Genomic DNA, 17,711 nt, shown 5'->3' on the forward strand with positions numbered 1-17,711 from the left:
CCCATGCCACCCCATCATCAGGGTGTTGCTCCAGTCGAGACCCACCTGTCTGGGAGATTGAGGGAGGTCCTGCTCCCAGCAACCCAGGTCCCTGTGCCCCTCACCTCCTCCCTATCCCTGTCCCTGTCTCGGGACTCTGCCCGGATATATCCTCCACTGGGAGGAACACTCATGGTGAGGGGAAGGGACTCCATGCTGCGGTGCAGGCCAGATAGTTTGGGGTACAGCAGCGGAGAGCCCCCCAAGGACAAGGTCTGGCTGGGGTAGCAGCTGGGGGTGTCCAAGTGCAGGACGGGTGCTGGGCTAGGGGTGAGGCCCCGGGGGGCCGGGCTGCGTGAGCCAGACCCGGCCAGGTCCTGGAGCTTAGAGTAAGGGGGCACTTTAGGAGGCAGGTCCTGGATGGTCACGCACGAATCCAGGCTATTGGAGTTGACCTTGTCCAAGTGGGCAAGGCTGGGCGGCCGACCCAGAGACTTGCAGCTCAGCATCCTATGAATTAGACATGAGACACAGAATGTCAGATCCAGCACCATACAGCACCGGGACGGATCCAGAGACCCTACTGGGTTGGTCCTGTTCTAAGACTTGAGTGCAAAACACAGCAAGCAGAATGACAGTTACTTGTTTTATTGCGGTCTCTTATGTCTACTTTAAGTGGTTAAGAAAACATTACACAGCAACTCTTCATGAAATGACAGCTGAACAAACTGAGTCGATACTAACACATGACTACATAGCTGATTCTATAAACACCATACCACAGCAAAAGGAGTGGTAATTATTTTAACGTACTGTAGGACTTGAACAGTGTGAGAATGTATCACGGTGGTGAATTTACCTCTGACTGGTGGGCGAGGAGAGCTCGGGGTATTTGCTGCTACTGGCCCTCCGCAGTCCCTGCAGTTTGGTGCTGGCCTCCCCTGTAGAATCCCCCAGACAGTCTTCCATCTTCAGGGAGCCACACAGGGAGTCCATATCAGATGCCACAGCCTTGGCCTTAGCTCTCTCTTTCTCCTTCTCCCGGTCTGTCTGGTTGACAGGGCCTGTGCTCCCTCCTCGACTGGCCCCCTTAGTGCTTCCACTGCCGGGCTCTTTCCTCTTGGGGCCAGGGCAGGCCATGGAGACAGGCTTCAGGCTCAGCAGGCCGGGGTCGATGCTGCTGCTGGCAGGCCGGGCCGACCCAGGGCGGCCGATCAGGCTGAGGGTGCTGGACTTGGCAGGGCGCGGCAGGCTTCGGTACTGGAGGCTGTTACGGGCGTTGGGCCCCAGGAAGCCCCCCTCCTCACTGCCTGTGGCGTCAAAGCTGTTCTTACGCCCCCCTTTTCCTCCCCCTCCTACTCCCATCGGCTTCACAGGGATGCCAGAGGACTTGGGAATCTTGCCCACGGTGGCAGAGCCACTAGAGATGGTGCTGCCCCCTGCTGTCATGACGGTGGCAGTGCCGGTAGTCGGGGACTTCTTGTAGCCGAACGAGGCCCCGGCGGAAGGCTTGACCAGGCCTGACGGGGGCTTTCGGTGTTCCCGGTGCTCCGGGAGGTGTTCTCTCCCGGCGTCGGAACGGGAGCGCTGCAGCCCAGCAGCCTTCACAGACATCTTGTTCTTGTCCACCGCCTTGTGGTCGCTCTTTGGTGCTGCAGTCAAAAGAGATAAGTATAGAGTTTAGATGAGAATACATTACAGAGTAATCATCTGTTGCCTAGCGAGCTGTGATAATGAGTGCAGCTGAATGTGAACCTAACCGAAAATATCAAAAGAGTGAAAGCATCAGTGAACTGACTGGATGTCGATGACACCACTGTGACGAATGTTGGATGAATCAGAGGAATCAGTCAGACTGGAGTCATGGATGACCAGAACCATACAATATGGCTAAATGGCTCAATTTGGTCACAGCTGCATTTGGTCACAGCTGCATATAACTCGTGTTATTAGAGGAGAGTCAACTTTATAAGCAAGAAACATCTGTATTTACTTACAGATAGTTTATATGAAGAGGTCGAGTCACCGACATACAGACACACAAATCTATCTAAGGTATTGCAGACCGGTCTGTGTGACAAACTGGGCCCTTGACCAAGACGTGGAGAAATGCAACGCCCAATAACTTTGGCGACCCGGCCAAAATGAGGGGGAAAGATTGGTTGTTTTTATTAAATGGCACTCTGTGGATTGTGCATTCACATTATTCTGGCAACTTGTCAAGGACAAGTAACTCAAATTGACATGCTTAACGCTTTTCACAATATAAGTACATAAATTATTGCTCTTATATTCACAGGCACATGAAGTAACAGTTCATGTCACTCAGTCAGGGAAAGGGAGAAATGGAGATAGCGAGTTGACAAAGCAAACACTAGTAAAATAGCTCCCAGTCTTTCCCACGTATAAAAGCCTCACTTGGCAGCCATCATTGGAATTCAAGATGCAATCAGACGTGTAGAGCAGCATAATTGATTGGGGGGGGTTAAAAACAAAATAGTCTGTGTATGAATATCTTTAGACTCCATTCGTATCCCAGAGAACGATGCCAGAAAACATAATGGATCCTTAGAACCTCCTTAGAACCTCCTTATAATCAGCCACATTAAACCAGCTAGATAAGTAGTAGAGGGTAATGCAATAAATTGCATCATTTTACTACAGTCAGGACATTTTACTGCAGTTTGAAGGTTTCCCTTATCGTTCAATCATGTATATCGCGTGGGATCAAAACACAACATTATTGCTGTGATCAGACGGATGAGTCACTAGACAGCATTGCAGTCTGCTGCGTGTCATTACTAAAAAAAAAAAGGAAGTTTCCATTAAACTGGCTTTTGGATTGGATAGAAAGGTAAGGCAGTACAGTGCAACACGTCTCACTCTGAAAATATTTATTTCATTAAAGACTATGAATCGGTTATTGCTGCCTCAATGGCAGCAGTCATACAGCAGCGGATCCGGTCTTAAAAGACACCATTCATTAAGATATGCACACAGAACACACAGTGGTCATTTGAAATGCCGTGCTGCACTGTACCGTGTTTGTTGCTGTTGAAATGTACATCTTCCACTGATACTGCCCATGAAGCTTCATTAAATATCCATAGTCTTCAAATTCAGGTAGAGCAAAAATATGAAAATATGTTCAAAACCTGAAAATGCTTCACAAGACAGTGGTTCTCTGAAGCCAGTTTGTTTTTTGACAAGACACATAGGAAGACGAACCAAGAGGGAAATCCACAAAGAGGAGCCCAGTTCTGCATGGAACACACTGTACAGTATCATTTCTTCTCAGTGTTCCTGTACAGTACTACAACCAATCAAACTCTGGCACAGAGAGCCAGACTGCCTTGCTACATTTCAGTTGATATCTGCTGGCTGTGGCTACTCTCCAAACCAGACTTGGTTTTCCATGTGTTATCCATTTAGGGGAGATTATGGATGACAAGGATATCTTGCAAAACAAGTTAACAATCCTGTTTTCTCCCCATGTTTCCTCACCATTTATACATCTACTTTAACACACACTCTTTATTAGCGCATGAAGTAAAAAAAACTTATAGTCTTTCCTGTATAGCGCTCACTTGGAATAATGATGGGTTACTTAATCATCAAACTGCTAAGTTACTTCCAACTCAACAGGACTGGACCCCCCAAAAATGTGTTGAATGCATAGAGAAATGTGTGGATGTCTGAGTGTGAGAGGTAGGTCAGAGAGAGAGAGAGAGAGAGAGAGAGAGAGAGAGAGAGAGAGAGAGAGAGAGAGAGAGAGAGAGAGAGAGAAAACAAATGATCCCATCTCACCTGCCACTTTCAGGACGCTTTGAGAGGTGTGCGTGATGGGTGAGGTCACGCCCACAGGGGGGTTGCGTCCCTTTTTAAAGTTCCCTGGCTGACCCAGGCTCTGGGGCTTCCTCAGTTCCCCCTTGACCCCCACGTCCTCACTAGCACCCTCCATGGGTCTGGAGGACTTCCTCCACTTGCTGGGGGTCTCGGTTTTGAGGCTCCCTGTCTCATAGCTGCTCCCGTCCATCTTGCGTGCAGCCTTGGCATCCTCGCTGTACCAGGACAGGCCACTCTCCACCAGGGAGCGCTTCTCAGCATCGGTGCGGAGCTGCATGAGGACAGGGACATAACCAGCAACATGAGGTACTTTGCAAATGGAAGTATTTATTTTATTTATATGGTCACAACACAGGAGGTTGGTGGCACCTTAATTGGGGAGAACGGGTTCGTGGTAATACCTGGAGTGGAATTGGTGGAATGGTATCAAATACAACAAACACATAGTTTCCAGGTAATTGATGCCATTCCATTTGCGCCGTTCCAGCCATTATTATGAGCAGTCCTCCCCTCAGCCTCCACTGGGTCCCAATGGGAAACACAGGGTTAGTCAATTCCGTGTCAGTTTGGTCAATGAAGAAGATTCGTCGAAATTCAGATTTCGGAATTGAAAAGTGCCATTTATTTATTTATTTTGAAATTAAATTGAATATTTGGGGTCACGTGAGAAACACCCAGGTTTGTGTGTGTGTGTGTGTGTGTGTGTGTGTGTGTGTGTGTGTGTGTGTGTGTGTGTGTGTGTGTGTGTGTGTGTGTGTGTGTGTGTGTGTGTGTGTGTGTGTGTGTGTGTGTGTGTGTGTGATATTGTGTTTGTTATCTGTGGAAGGCCCTCGGTAATCTCTGCTGTTCAATCTGAGTGTATGTCAGCATTCCAGAGGGAGAGCAAGTGGGAGGAACGGATAAGCCTATACTGTATAACACCAGAGATTTACCGAAGTCACTATGTTATGAGCTTCAGAGACTTTCACCCCAGTAGTCATTGTAACTACAAAGGATGCATCATGACTCATGTGTCCCTCTTGAATCCCACAAATGTTGCTGCGTCGAGTATTGACTTGGCATTTTCAAGGAACATTATAGTACATACTCGTGACATGCATTTTGGGTGACATGTGCTACGTGAACGCTTGGTAAGTCTGGGCTGATTTACGCTGTTCCAAATGCATCCAGTTTTTCAATGCCCTCCTCTTCCTAAGAGGGGAAAATAAGTGGCTTGTCTGCAGGCTGCAACCCTGTTACGTAAGGACTACTCTTTCATCGTATGCGGGGGGCAGGCACATTATTAACTGCCCAATTAAACTAGAACCAACAGAGAATAATTCACTGTGACTTTTCCTTACGATTATATTCTGCACAGTGGGCAAGGCCAGGGGTGGCCAAAACAATATAGTACCATGCTGTAGGGCACAACGACTGAGTCACCTCAGCTATTCTCTTCGTTAAGCACCACCAAAACTCATTCATCAAAATAACACGGGCCACAATGCTGTTTCACCTAATCCGTCCCTCTGCTGAAGTCTTTGTTAATACAAGGTTGACACTGCTTTAGCGTATAAGTAACGACAGGATGAAACCAACCAAGCCATGACAGGGAAATACTGTAGTGAGCCATCATCCCAAAAAATATGACCACAGGAAGAAAAGAAAAAACAAAGACTGTGTTTATAATTCTAGACAGGTGCTACACTGGAAAATGTACTGTAGGACTACTGTATGTAGCTGCTTTGAGAATTGGGCGCAGTGTGTCTTGGCAGCGCACCTTATAATGTAATATGGTCACAGATGGCTCAGTCAGCTATACTAATCCCCATGCTTCATCAATATGCTCTCTCTTGGACGAGGAGGAGAACAGAAGAAAGACGCAGTGTTGCCACAGTAACACCAGAAGTGACAAGCCCGTCTGAGAAGCATTTTTCACCTGTGGATAAAGTACTTGCCACGCCAATGAAGAATGAAATGTGTACAAAATGTGTACAAATGTTGACACTTATAATTTGTGGTGTGAGGATTAGTGAAGGGGTTTCTAAAGGGCTATTTGAAGTGTCTGATGAAGCAATAGCAGTGGCTGTTTTTCCCCCTGAGATGTCACCTACCAAAAGTTGGTCAACTATCTACAAAATGCATTTTAAATCCAGTTCAGATTTCCACTGACTGTAAATTGGATGCATGATGTTGCAGTGTTAAATGAAATGCAAAATATCACTTTGATTTCAAATGAGTGGCTAATGGGGCAAACCGTTGCAGTAAACAACTTTGAGTGGTGCACAATGACACATCAGCTTAATCTATTTCAGATGTAATGACATTGCAGTGTTTGTCGTGTGAACTGCTTCTTTGGGACCCAAATGACCCAGGCAGATTTGACACGCTTCTGCAGAGGGTGAACAGACGCAGGCAGGCAGGCAGGCAGACAGGCAGGCAGGCAGGCAGGGGGACAGTGAGAGGGGGCAATGGGTGCAGTGTCAGTCTGAAATATTGACTTAAACATTTAAGGACAAAGGACTTACCTAACTGTGTTCTTCCAGAACTTAAACAGAAAAAGTTGTTCCCTTAAATCTATTAGAGTATGCTTTTCTCAAAACACCAGTATCTGCTTACTGTATGTGTGTGTGTATGTGTGTGTGTGTGTGTGTGTGTGTGTGTGTGTGTGTGTGTGTGTGTGTGTGTGTGTGTGTGTGTGTGTGTGTGTGTGTGTGTGTGTGTGTGTGCAGATAGTACGGCTACATTGTCTGCAAACAGAAGTACATAAACATAGCTACGGCTGCTGTGATTGAATGTGGCCTTTACTCACCATGACAGAGGAGTTGCGTCTGGAGCCGAGGGGAGTGGTGGGCAGGGAGTTGAGGGAGGAGCTGGCGTTGAACTCCTCAGAGCTGAGGTTGTCTACAGAGCCATCGCTGAGCCCACTGCTGATGGAGCTGCTCTCATCCCAACTGCAGAAAGAAGGGGTCAAAGGTTATAATAAAGAAGAGCATGGGACTGTAGAAAGTACTAGTTACTGTGCATTAACAGCGACAACGCTGTCTAACAGCAACTGTGCAGTTACAGAGGAGGTTATCGAAGGAGAAGACAAAGGTAGGCCTAAATTGGCAACAGCTTTGACATGTCCATCTGTCCTCCTGAAGGGATATCATGGTAACTGCCAGCGGAGGGTTGGGATCTCTAGCTACAAGCTGTTTTATCAGGCAAGGGATGCCTAAGTTACACAACAGAGATGGTTTGATTCTAACAACACAACTCTCTTTACTCTCTCATGTGCAACACATCCTCTTAGTAACAAACTACAGCTCCATGAGCGGATTCTTCGACTGAAGTTTCCTCAGCACGGGACGTGTCTGTTAAATCAAGATGCCGAGGCCGAGGGCGGCAGTGGGTTGACAGGCAGCTCAAGGTCTTGGAGCTGGGATGTCGTGTTCCAAGGAGCGATAGAACAAGGGAACAGGGGAAGTAGAGGAGAAGGGGAAATCACAATGACAGCTGCCTGAGGGTTAGGGTTGCCACCCAGCCGCCCGTCTGCCTGGTCTGTTTCACCCTGGGACATATACTGCTGGAGAGGCCCCTACGTGAGAGGAGGGAGGGAGGGACATGGATGACCAGTCACAGTGTGGCACTGTAGCCCAAAAATCTGCTTATGGCTCGCAAGAGAGCAAATAAATTCACAGACCAAATGCATCCTCTGAATACATTTGAATAGGAGTTCATTTGAATCTCACATGCCAAATATACACATCATTGCATGGAATTTAATTTCAGGAGGGGTGGAGTATGTCGTCGAAGAGGACAATTGTCACGTAAGGTTCAGAGTAGGACAAAACACTGTCGAATTTAAAGCAGAGACTTTTGAAATGGAGGGAATGGGTTCTGAAGACAGCTTTGTATGCCTTTATGGTTTCAATAGAAACATCTCCAGAGTGCTGTAATGTTAAGTACTTCTTAGATTTACATAATTATTATGCTACCTCTCATTAGTTTGGCAGGGGTAAGTAGCAATCCATTTTTTTAAAATCCAGACACAAACGTGGCATAGAGAAAAGGTAGATACAGTAATAAGACCCTTGGAAAGCTGAGTCATTCCTAACTTCTCTTCCCTTTCTGTGCTGCCCCACTGACTTGAAATTGCTCTTTGTGGGTTTCTACTCTGCAATTAGCAAGGCGATGGAACATGGAATAGTGTATGTAAAAAAAAAACTAAAAAAACAGGGAGACAAAAATGGCCCATAAAAAGTCTGAAGCAGAGGAGGAAATTGGACTTAAAGGGATACTGTGCATTTGGAAAGTATTCAGACCCCAAGACTTTTTCCACATTTTGTTACGTTACAGCCTTATTCCAAAAAGGATTACATCATTTTTTCCTCATCAATCTCCTCATCAAAATATCCAATAATAACAAAGTGAAAACTGGCTTTTAGATTAAATTTTTTTTTTAAAATGGTATTAAAAAATATATTTAAAGAAATATTCAGACCCTTTGAAATTGAGCTCAGGTGCGTCCTGTTCCCATTGGTCCTCCTTGAGATGTTTCTACAACTTGTCATTATGGGGTATTGTGTGTAGATTGATGGGGGGGACTATTTAATCTGTAACGTATCTAACTTCATCTACTTCCCCAGAGTCAGATGAACTTGTGGATACCATTTGTATGTCTCTGTGTCCAGTATGAAGGAAGTCAGAAGGTAGTTTCTGCGAGAGCCAATGCTAACTAGCGTTAGCGCAATGACTGGAAGTCTCTGGGTATCGGCTAGTATGCTGGGGAAAGGAAAGGGCCTCATTGCCAAAATCCCGAAGGAGCCCTTTAAATCACATGGCTATGGAGGAGGGTGTCCAAAAAAGGGCATTGTTTGAGACCTAGAATCTAACAGTCACTGGAATATTTCACTATATCATTTTGCTCTCTGAAAGGAACTGCTACCACAAATGTACATCATAATCATAACAGGAGAAAGTATATGACATGTTGTTGTCAGCCACAAAATCAACTAAAGTGTACTAATCGTGCATTTCTCAGAAGCGCCAATCACCCTAATTGGTTAATTCAATCAACAAAGTAGTTCATTTATTTCCTATCCCTATCCCTTAACAGGTAGACAAAACAGAGTCTCCATCAATCAAACACACACAGAACTGTTGGCCAACACAGAGACAGGGTGTTGAGTGATGTTTTAATTTGCGGTTGTGGAGCTGAGAGTTTTAAGACGGATCTTTTGCTGGATTGCAGTGTTTTCCGTAGGTCGTTGTCAAACACTAACCCCTCAGGATAGTTCGGGATTTTGGCAATGAGGCAATTTTGGCCCTTTATCTACTTCCCCAGGGTCAGATGAACTTGTGGATACCATTTTTATGTGTCCGAGTGCAGTTTGAAGGAAGTTGCTAACTAGCGGCATCCACGAGTGGGGAATTAGATAAAGGGCCAAGTCCCGAACTATACCTTTAAATAAGTCCCGTACCCCCACGGTAATTAGTGCCAATTATCAGTTAATATCCTTTCCAAAACTCTTTAATATCCTTTTAATCTAATTTCAAGACTTGTTCGAATGCATCCCTCTGACCTATTAGCCACACGTCTAGCCGGCATTGAGAAAAGAGATATCAAAGATTGCAAGATTGGGAGTTAATATGTTTAATGCTAAGCAGCGTTTTGTGACGCGCGAAGGTTGAAATGGACTTCTGGGTCTACGAACTTTATACAGAGGACTGAGGTGAGGCACATTTGTCGACACTCTAAGCAACAATGCTATAAACATTTAGTAGTCCGTGGTAGTCTTTTAACAACCACAAACCAGCAGGGATTTTATCACGAGGACTAGGAAGAACAGCAGGGACGTTAGCTCACAGTAACACTCACACACTTGGCTACATTCTTTTATGAATTGTTGTCTAAGGAAAGTTTCCATCTTTGATTTTACATTGGGATTCACACACTTGTGAAACCAGCATTTTTGGTACTTGATCACATTTTATGAGGCAGAGCATTTTTCTTCAAGGCATTCAGTGTTCTGGACTTATTAAAGTGATTAACAGATACCTCGGATATTCACACAAGTCTGGTGTGTTCGATCAAGTCACACCTTTCGTCAGTAGCATTAGTCAGTCGTTTGTCCCTGGACACTCATGATGAAGTAAGACAGGGTCATTCCTTTGAATGTCCCCAAGGGGGTGGCAAATCCAAGAGAGACATGGAGTTTTATAGCCTGTTGTCCAGGGATTATCAAGTAGACTCAGCTGCAGGTCGTTTTTTCCCCTTGAGTGGATGATCAGGGGGCCGGACCATAATTACATATCATTTGTAGACTACAAATTGACCACAAGAAGCCTAAACAGATATAATATTTGGCTAAAACATTATCATTTCAAACCTTGTTTACATTTGTATACGACCACGTCGCTCTATAATGCTTGGGAATAGAGTTCCAAAAAATAAATCACTTGGACCTGATTTCCTGGTTTTTTAACAGTCTTTTATGTCCAACAATGAAAATGTAAAATATATATACACTGAACAAAAATATAAACGCAACATGTAAAGTGTTGGTCTCATGTTTCATGAGCTGAAATAAAAGATCCCATACATTTTCCACACACACAAAAAGCTTATTTCTCTGAAATTGTTCACACATTTGTTTACATCCCTGTTACTGAGCATTTCTCCTTTGTCAAGATAAAGCTGTTTAAACAGCATGATCATTACACAGATGCACCTTGTGCTGGGTACAATAAAAAGGCCACTATAAAATGTGCAGGTTTTGTCACACAACACAATGCCACAGATGTCTCTGAGGGAGCGTGCTACTGGCATACTGACTGCAGGAATGTCCACCAGAGCTGTTGCCAGATAATTGAATGTTAATTTCTCTACCATAAACCGCCTCAAATGTTGTTCTAGAGAATTTGGCACTATGTCCAACCGGTCTTACGTGTAACCACACCAGCCCAGGATCTCCACATCCGGCTTCTTCATCTGCGGGATCGTATGAGACCAGCCACCCGGACAGCTGATATTCTGCACAAACTGTCAGAAACTGTCTCAGGCTAGCTCATCTGCGTGCTCGTCATCCTAACCATGGTTTTGACCTGTCTGCAGTTTGGCGTCGTAACTGACTTCAGTGTGAAAATGCTCACCTTCGATGGCCACTGGCACGCTGGAGAACTGTGCTCTTCACGGATTAATCCCGGTTTCAACTGTACCGGGCAGATGACAGACAGTTTGTATGGCGTTGTTTGGGCGAGTGGTTTGCTGATGTCAATGTTGTGTCCCCGTGGTGGCGGTAAGGTTACGGTATGGGCAGGCATAAGCTACAGACAATGAAGACAGTTACATTTTTCCCATGGTAATTTGAATGCTCAGAGATACTGTGACAAGATCCTGAGGCCCATTGTCGTGCCATTCATCACCATCACCTCACGTTTCAGCATGATAATGCACGGCCCCATGTCGCAAAGATCTGTACACCATTCCTGGAAGCTGAAAATGTCCCAGTTCTTCCATGGCATGCATATTCACCAGACATGTCACCTATTGAGCATGTTTGGGATGCTTTGGATTGATGTGTACAACAGCGTGTTCCAGTTCCAGCCAATATCCAGCAACTTCGTGCAGCCACTGAAGAGGAGATGGACAACATTCCACAGGCCACAATCAACAGCCTGATCAACTCTATGTGAAGGACATGTGTCGTGCTGCATGAGGCAAATGGTGGTCACACCAGATACTGACTGGTTTTCTGATCCCATGCCCCTAACATTTTTTTTTAAAGGTATCTGTGACCAACAGATGCATATTTGTATTCCCATTCATGTCAAATCCATAGATTAGGGCCTAATGAGTTTATTTAAATGGATGTATATGTACTGTAACTTAGTAAAACCTTTGAAATTGTTATATGTTGCATTTATATTTTTGTTCGGTGTATAGAAGAAGAAAAATGTGGCTCAGAAAACTTGTGGGGGGGGGGGGGCAAATAAAACCTTTGGCCCCAGTTGGGGAACCCTGCCGTAGTCTGTTGATATTGCAACATGGGTCTACTTTGGAGCTTACATTTCGGAAGTGGAATTCAGACAAGGGAGGTGGGAGGAACTGAACCATGTACATACTTCATACATCGGGGTGGGGAATTGGCCTTTTTGTTTTCAGTGGCACTGCTCCAAGCTTACCGGCTGATTTATGCGTTAGTGCTATTATTTGAATTTCTGTCCCTGAGAAAATGTTTAAGTTCGAACGATTGAGAGAGGGGCTGTGTGGTGGGGGAAGAGGAGAAAAACATGATCTACATTCTACACTCCTCCCTGGTGGAGCACAAACTGGGACCAGCTGTGTGCAACAAGATGACTCTTACTTATTGGACCCCAAAGCATGTCAATATGTAAAGTACTGTAGATCTGAATAGCTACTAGACCATCTGACTGCTAGAAGGCAACTTTCTTCATAATGTAGAGATACTAAACCTAACAATGACGTCACTTGAGTCAATCAATCACAATAGATTATATTATTGTGCAGAGAAATGTGATTAAAGCACAGTAAAAGCCTTCTGCGCTATAACGATTTATTTAAACTGTATTCATACAGCCGTGACTACAGAAACAAACAGCTTAATTGGTCATACAGAGAAAGACAAAACACTACCTTGAGACTTTGATGTCATTCCTACCAGGCTGATAAGTGTCCCATTTAGATAAGCATCCAGCCATCACACCTACTAAATGGTACTTTCTCCACACACACACACACACAGGGATACACGCCATCTGACCGGGTTTATAACCACTGCTGCTGCACACTATTGGAGTGTCCCACGTTTGATATGATTGTGATATGACCTTGATGAAGTTGTTGACAAAAGCATTGTCTGAAATGTATTATTTATTACAATTTATGACCGCCTTAATTAAAAAAAAAAAAAAATGAATTAACACTCATCCATCTTGTTGGAAGCCCAAACACCAGTCTACATTATGAGAGACCAGCTCCCACTGATGTTATCCAATTACAGCTGACACTTTTATTTACCAGGTAGTTACTTTTAGAACTTAAAGGTCGGATGCAGGGACCAGGTAGCCAGTCATGATTAAAGAGACAATTTTAACTTCTGACACAGTGAAAACATACTAGCTTTGTAAAGTAGACATACACACAAACATGTGGGACATGTTACCCTATAGACATTACGGGGTAGTAAAAGGGCCATCGACCATTCATGGTTAAGTCTTCGCACAAGACAGTATGCAACAACCAGACGTGTGCCAAATACTTTCAAATACTTTAGCTGTGCTTGATTTAGTTTGCCCAGTATATATAGAACTAATGGAATTGTCCCAAAAGTGCAAACTCCAAGCTAAATCAAGTGCACCTCCAATACATTCAACAGTATATGTGTCCCTGGTCTGGTGACAACAAATATGGGGCGGCAGGGTAGCCTAGTGGTTAGAGCGTTGGACTAGTAACCGGAAGGTTGCAAGTTCAAATCCCCTATGTACAAATCTGTCGTTTTCCCCCTGAACAGGCAGTTCAGGTTGAAAATAAGAGTTTGTTCTTAACTGACTTGCCTAGTTAAATAAACATAAAAAATAAATACAAATATGACTGGAAGGAAGGCAGATAGCACAGTTAGGCAAAAATATAGTTTGTGAATCTTGGGAGCGCATACCTGTGGCTGAACGCTCCAGGAATCTTCAATTACCCAGATAGCTGTGGTACAGTTGCCGCAATTCCATCATGGAGGGTGCTCTTTTAACCAATCCCATAATTGCGTGTGACAAACAAGTGCCAAGTCCCTATCTAACAAGACCTCAGTGTTTGCCAAAGTATAAAGCTTTGCTTGATAAGCAAAATGTTGAGTCACACTGCTGTAGCTCCATTTGAACCCCCAGGTAGCCTAGCCTACTGAAAATGTCAGTATTTTGATTATATAGCCTATAAGCTAATAAATGTAGCCAAACACTATTACATTAGCCAGTAAAAAGTATCAAGATTTTCCCATAGGGACGCTGCTGTCGCTAGATCAAATAAATGGATGATGGATCTATATATTATTTTCAACATCAACACTTGAAACTCTACATTTCAGTTCATTTATTCCTATAAAATAATTACATTCAGTTTTTTAAGAAGAACAAAAATACACTATAAAAGTCTCTGCAATGTGTTTTTGATTGAATTTAAAATTGTACAGTACTAATTTTCATCATTTCATTCGGTAAACTACAATGTTAACGTTACATTCTAAGCATTTCGTTGTTCAACTCTTGAAGTGAAACAAACTGTTTTCAAATTCCGCGTGTTCACTGTATTCAGAATCATTTACAGAGCTACAGTACATCGTCTGACAGTGATACACGCAGCTCAGTATCGCCGCAGATCTCTGCTTAGCGCTTACCTTGGACTAAAATGTATCGTCTTTTTCGCACAGGGCGCCGTCCGCTGGCGCTGCCCCATTGGCGGCACTTTCCCAATTAGCACACGTCCGCTCATATTCACGCAATTCTGACATCAACGAGCATTTTTACAATTATTTCCCGTAGTATCCATGTAGCCTCAAGGAACGCTCCATTCAAATTCTGATATTCACTGCAACAACCTCCGATTCCCTGTTCCCCCAGTAAGGACTGCGAAACCGTTAGGAAACACCTCCAAAAAGTGACCCCCACCCCCCTACTCTCCCTCTCCTGATGGCTAACAGCTGTTGTTCAACTGTTCCCAAAACCTCGCATGTAACTCACATCATATCATCGACACCACCATTATAGCTACATGAATAAACGAATTGTTCAATGACCCTGGAATTATTACCCTCTTTGGGATTATGTGGATAATGTATGGAGATTGCATGGCATATGACAAGATTTCATGTTTAAGATGACAGTGAGTTAAATGTACAGGGAAATAATACATAGAACGTTTGCAGAATTCATCTGGAAGTTTGGTGGAACCTTGCTTTGCTGTAGGTTACATAAACTAACACCGCACCAGCTTAAAACATGCACATAGAGGATGTTATTTTTCTAAGTGTTCTCTCTGCATTGCTGGGAAGGGCTGATAACTAAGCGTTTTCACTGTGAGTCTACACCTGTTGTTTTACAAAGCATGTGAAAAATAAAATTGGATTTGACTTGGAAAGCTAATTAATATAACCTAAAAAAAAAATATTCATACACTCTCTCTGGGCATCTCTCTTCTCTACACTCCAACTCCTGCCAAATGAAAGCATTGGAGCGGTAAGGGACACCGCCTCACTGTCTGCCTGTCTGTCGTCCGGGAGGCCAGCTTGACTGAGTGTCCTCCCTGCTTGACCTTCAGTCAGAGGACCACCGGGGAGGAGACATGATAACATAGAGCAGCAGCTAATGTTCACTTAGACGTAGACCGGTACACTACGGCAATAAATACACCCGTTGTGCTTCTGTACCTAAACGCAAATTGCTCCATAACCTATTCCTTTTAACTCATTTTTTATAACATTATTCACTTGCTGAGATCAGAGTGGAATTTAAGTCCTGGCATGGGCCGGGTAGACTAGCCTGCATCGACTCTGTGAACTGAATGATTCACAAGGCTTAGACAACCACAACACAATCTAGCCGGGACCTCCAGCAGGGCATGAGGAACCTCGGAAAATGTTATTCTGGTTCCTCCCCACATTAGTAACAGAGCGTTCTCACCGTGATGTCATCGGGTCAGAGGAGCATCCAACCACTCTGGGAGTTTCACTGTGTGGGCCAAGAAGGTACCTCCCCCAACCAGAGCAGACCAAACCAGCACAGGCCTGAAGATTCAAGGCTAATTGGTTCAATCTGAATGGCGCTGTAAATTGTCTTTGTGTCATGGATCTGCACTGGTCTGATGGTCCAATACATGGCAATGTGGAAAGAGTTGGCTGAAGCAGACATTATCAAAGGGTTCTGGTGTCTCATGACCAAAGGTGGTCATAGCTAGGCTCAGGAGGCAAGATGATACATTTTAAAAATGTGTATTTACATGTGTTTATTTACATGTGTTTATTTACATTTTGTTTTTATTGTGACACCCTTTGAAATGTTACACATAGAAGGAACAAGAGTATGTAAATACTGTATATCTAGCCTGATCCTAGACCACCCTGACCGCTGCATTCTCATTCTGTGTCAATTCACCTCATCGCTTCCTGTATCCGTGTAGCGAATCATTTATGTGAGCTCGCAAGATCAGGCTGGCTGACGAGGCTAAGATTGATCTGCCATGGTAGTTCCTGAGTCGAGCCAGACCAAACAACAGCCAGTGATCTGTTATCAGCTAGCACCAGCCACACAACAGGCAATGGGAAGATTTCTGTCCCGAAGAGAAAGCAAATGATATGTCCCAACCAAGATGGACTGTGGTGATGATACTCAATAAAAGACTGTTGTGTCTTCCTACGTCTCCTGATACTCGTAACCTGATCTTTTGAATACAAATGATGTGGCAAACAGTCAGTTTACAGTTTCCCTGTTACCGCTTTTCTTTGTTCAGTGAGAGACCCACATCCATTTCTCACCAATAACACCTGTAATTGAATTCAATGGAGCTTAATAACGATAATAAGTGTATTTGTGAAGTGCTTTGTAATTATTGCGCTTAAAGTGAATGCCATTCCCGGGAAACCAATTTCCTGCTGCCATTGAAATGAACTACAGTATATCAGGCATTTATACAAATTCTGTACACATCTCCTGCCTCCTGTTTATCTGACCAATTCAGAGTGCTGCTAAACATGCGGTCACCTATCCCATACGTAACCTTTACTAAGCAGTAATGACTAGTATAGCCATTACCTACTGACCGAGTGGCTTGTGTCTGAAACAACCATCCCCAAAATGTTTGCTTAGGTCACGACTCACCATTCAAGAATATAGCATTTTCGGATGGGACATGCGCAAGCTGTTTAAAACCCTGATTTCCACTGTCAGTGTGAATGACTGCGATGACTGCACACTGGAGGCAACGGCGGTAACTCATGACATGTGCTGCCCTCTCTTTGCTGTGGTTAACTGCCGTTGGCTGTACCGCAGCAGACCCGACCAACAGGAAGCTGCTTTCATGCTCTGACCTTTCACGGCTGTGGTCTTTATCAGTAGCTGTCAGCTCTTTCTGCCGGACCAGTTAAAAGGTAACGAGCAAAGATGTCTGGCCGGCTTAACATTTCTGCAAGTCCATGTTCGAGGTTTTAGTTCAAATCGGTAGATACGCCCCCTGCCTGTCATGTGTAAAAAAAAAGACGGCCGTTTATTTTGTTATAAATGAGAGGGGTGGAGGGATGGAAGGAGGGAGGGAGGGGGGGCAGGAGATAGAGCCCTGCACAACCCTCCCTCAGAATGATTATTTAATATGAATACAGAATTGGCATTGGCTAAGGTTGTCCATAAAATCAGCTAAAATATTCATAGGTGCCAGCGGAGTCTCTTCATCCACATGGTAGGAAATAAGGTAAGTATCCAGAGGCTGTTGTAAGAAAGCTATATCCACTTTATAATCATGACAGGCATCCACTGCTCTTGGACAACCCCTTTGATTACCCAGTGGAACACCATTCATGCGTTCAGGAAGAAACTTCTACTTGAAAAGGCTTGACTCAATAACCCAGAAAATCAATCAATAATGACTACCAAGGCTAGTGGTGTAATGACACAATCCTTCCAGTAGAAGGCACAATGAGCCCAGATTGAGGGAGCCTGCTATGGCATGGACAATGGCAAGGATTGGCAGAATGACTTGGGTGTCATTGCTGCATTTGTTGGCAGCTGGTGCCTGACCACTACAGTCTTTCTTGCATTCTGTACATTGTATTCTATTTGTGCACACTTTGTCCACATACTTTCATCAATCAATTTCAATTCAAGAGCTTTATCATGAAAAGTGTTGAATTCCTCTGAAGCAATGC

The 17,711-nt window shown here is 44.2% G+C and overlaps 1 protein-coding gene across 12 annotated transcripts in view; it reads right to left on the bottom strand.

Annotated features, from left to right (window-relative positions):
• The window catches only part of nav1b (neuron navigator 1b), a 128,730-nt gene that overhangs the window by 33,868 nt on the left and 77,151 nt on the right, over nucleotides 1-17,711 (bottom strand). For all 12 annotated transcript variants that reach the window (XM_065026589.1, XM_065026587.1, XM_065026622.1 and 9 more), the window contains 4 exons: nucleotides 6,617-6,758; nucleotides 3,787-4,096; nucleotides 839-1,631; nucleotides 46-489 (listed from right to left, as the gene is read on the bottom strand). In XM_065026589.1, the coding sequence (XP_064882661.1) occupies nucleotides 46-489; nucleotides 839-1,631; nucleotides 3,787-4,096; nucleotides 6,617-6,758 (1,689 nt within the window). The remainder of the gene's footprint in view (nucleotides 1-45; nucleotides 490-838; nucleotides 1,632-3,786; nucleotides 4,097-6,616; nucleotides 6,759-17,711) is intronic.

This window comes from Oncorhynchus nerka, linkage group LG2, assembly GCF_034236695.1.
Source record: "Oncorhynchus nerka isolate Pitt River linkage group LG2, Oner_Uvic_2.0, whole genome shotgun sequence".
In the NCBI taxonomy this organism is placed as follows: Eukaryota; Metazoa; Chordata; class Actinopteri; order Salmoniformes; family Salmonidae; genus Oncorhynchus; species Oncorhynchus nerka.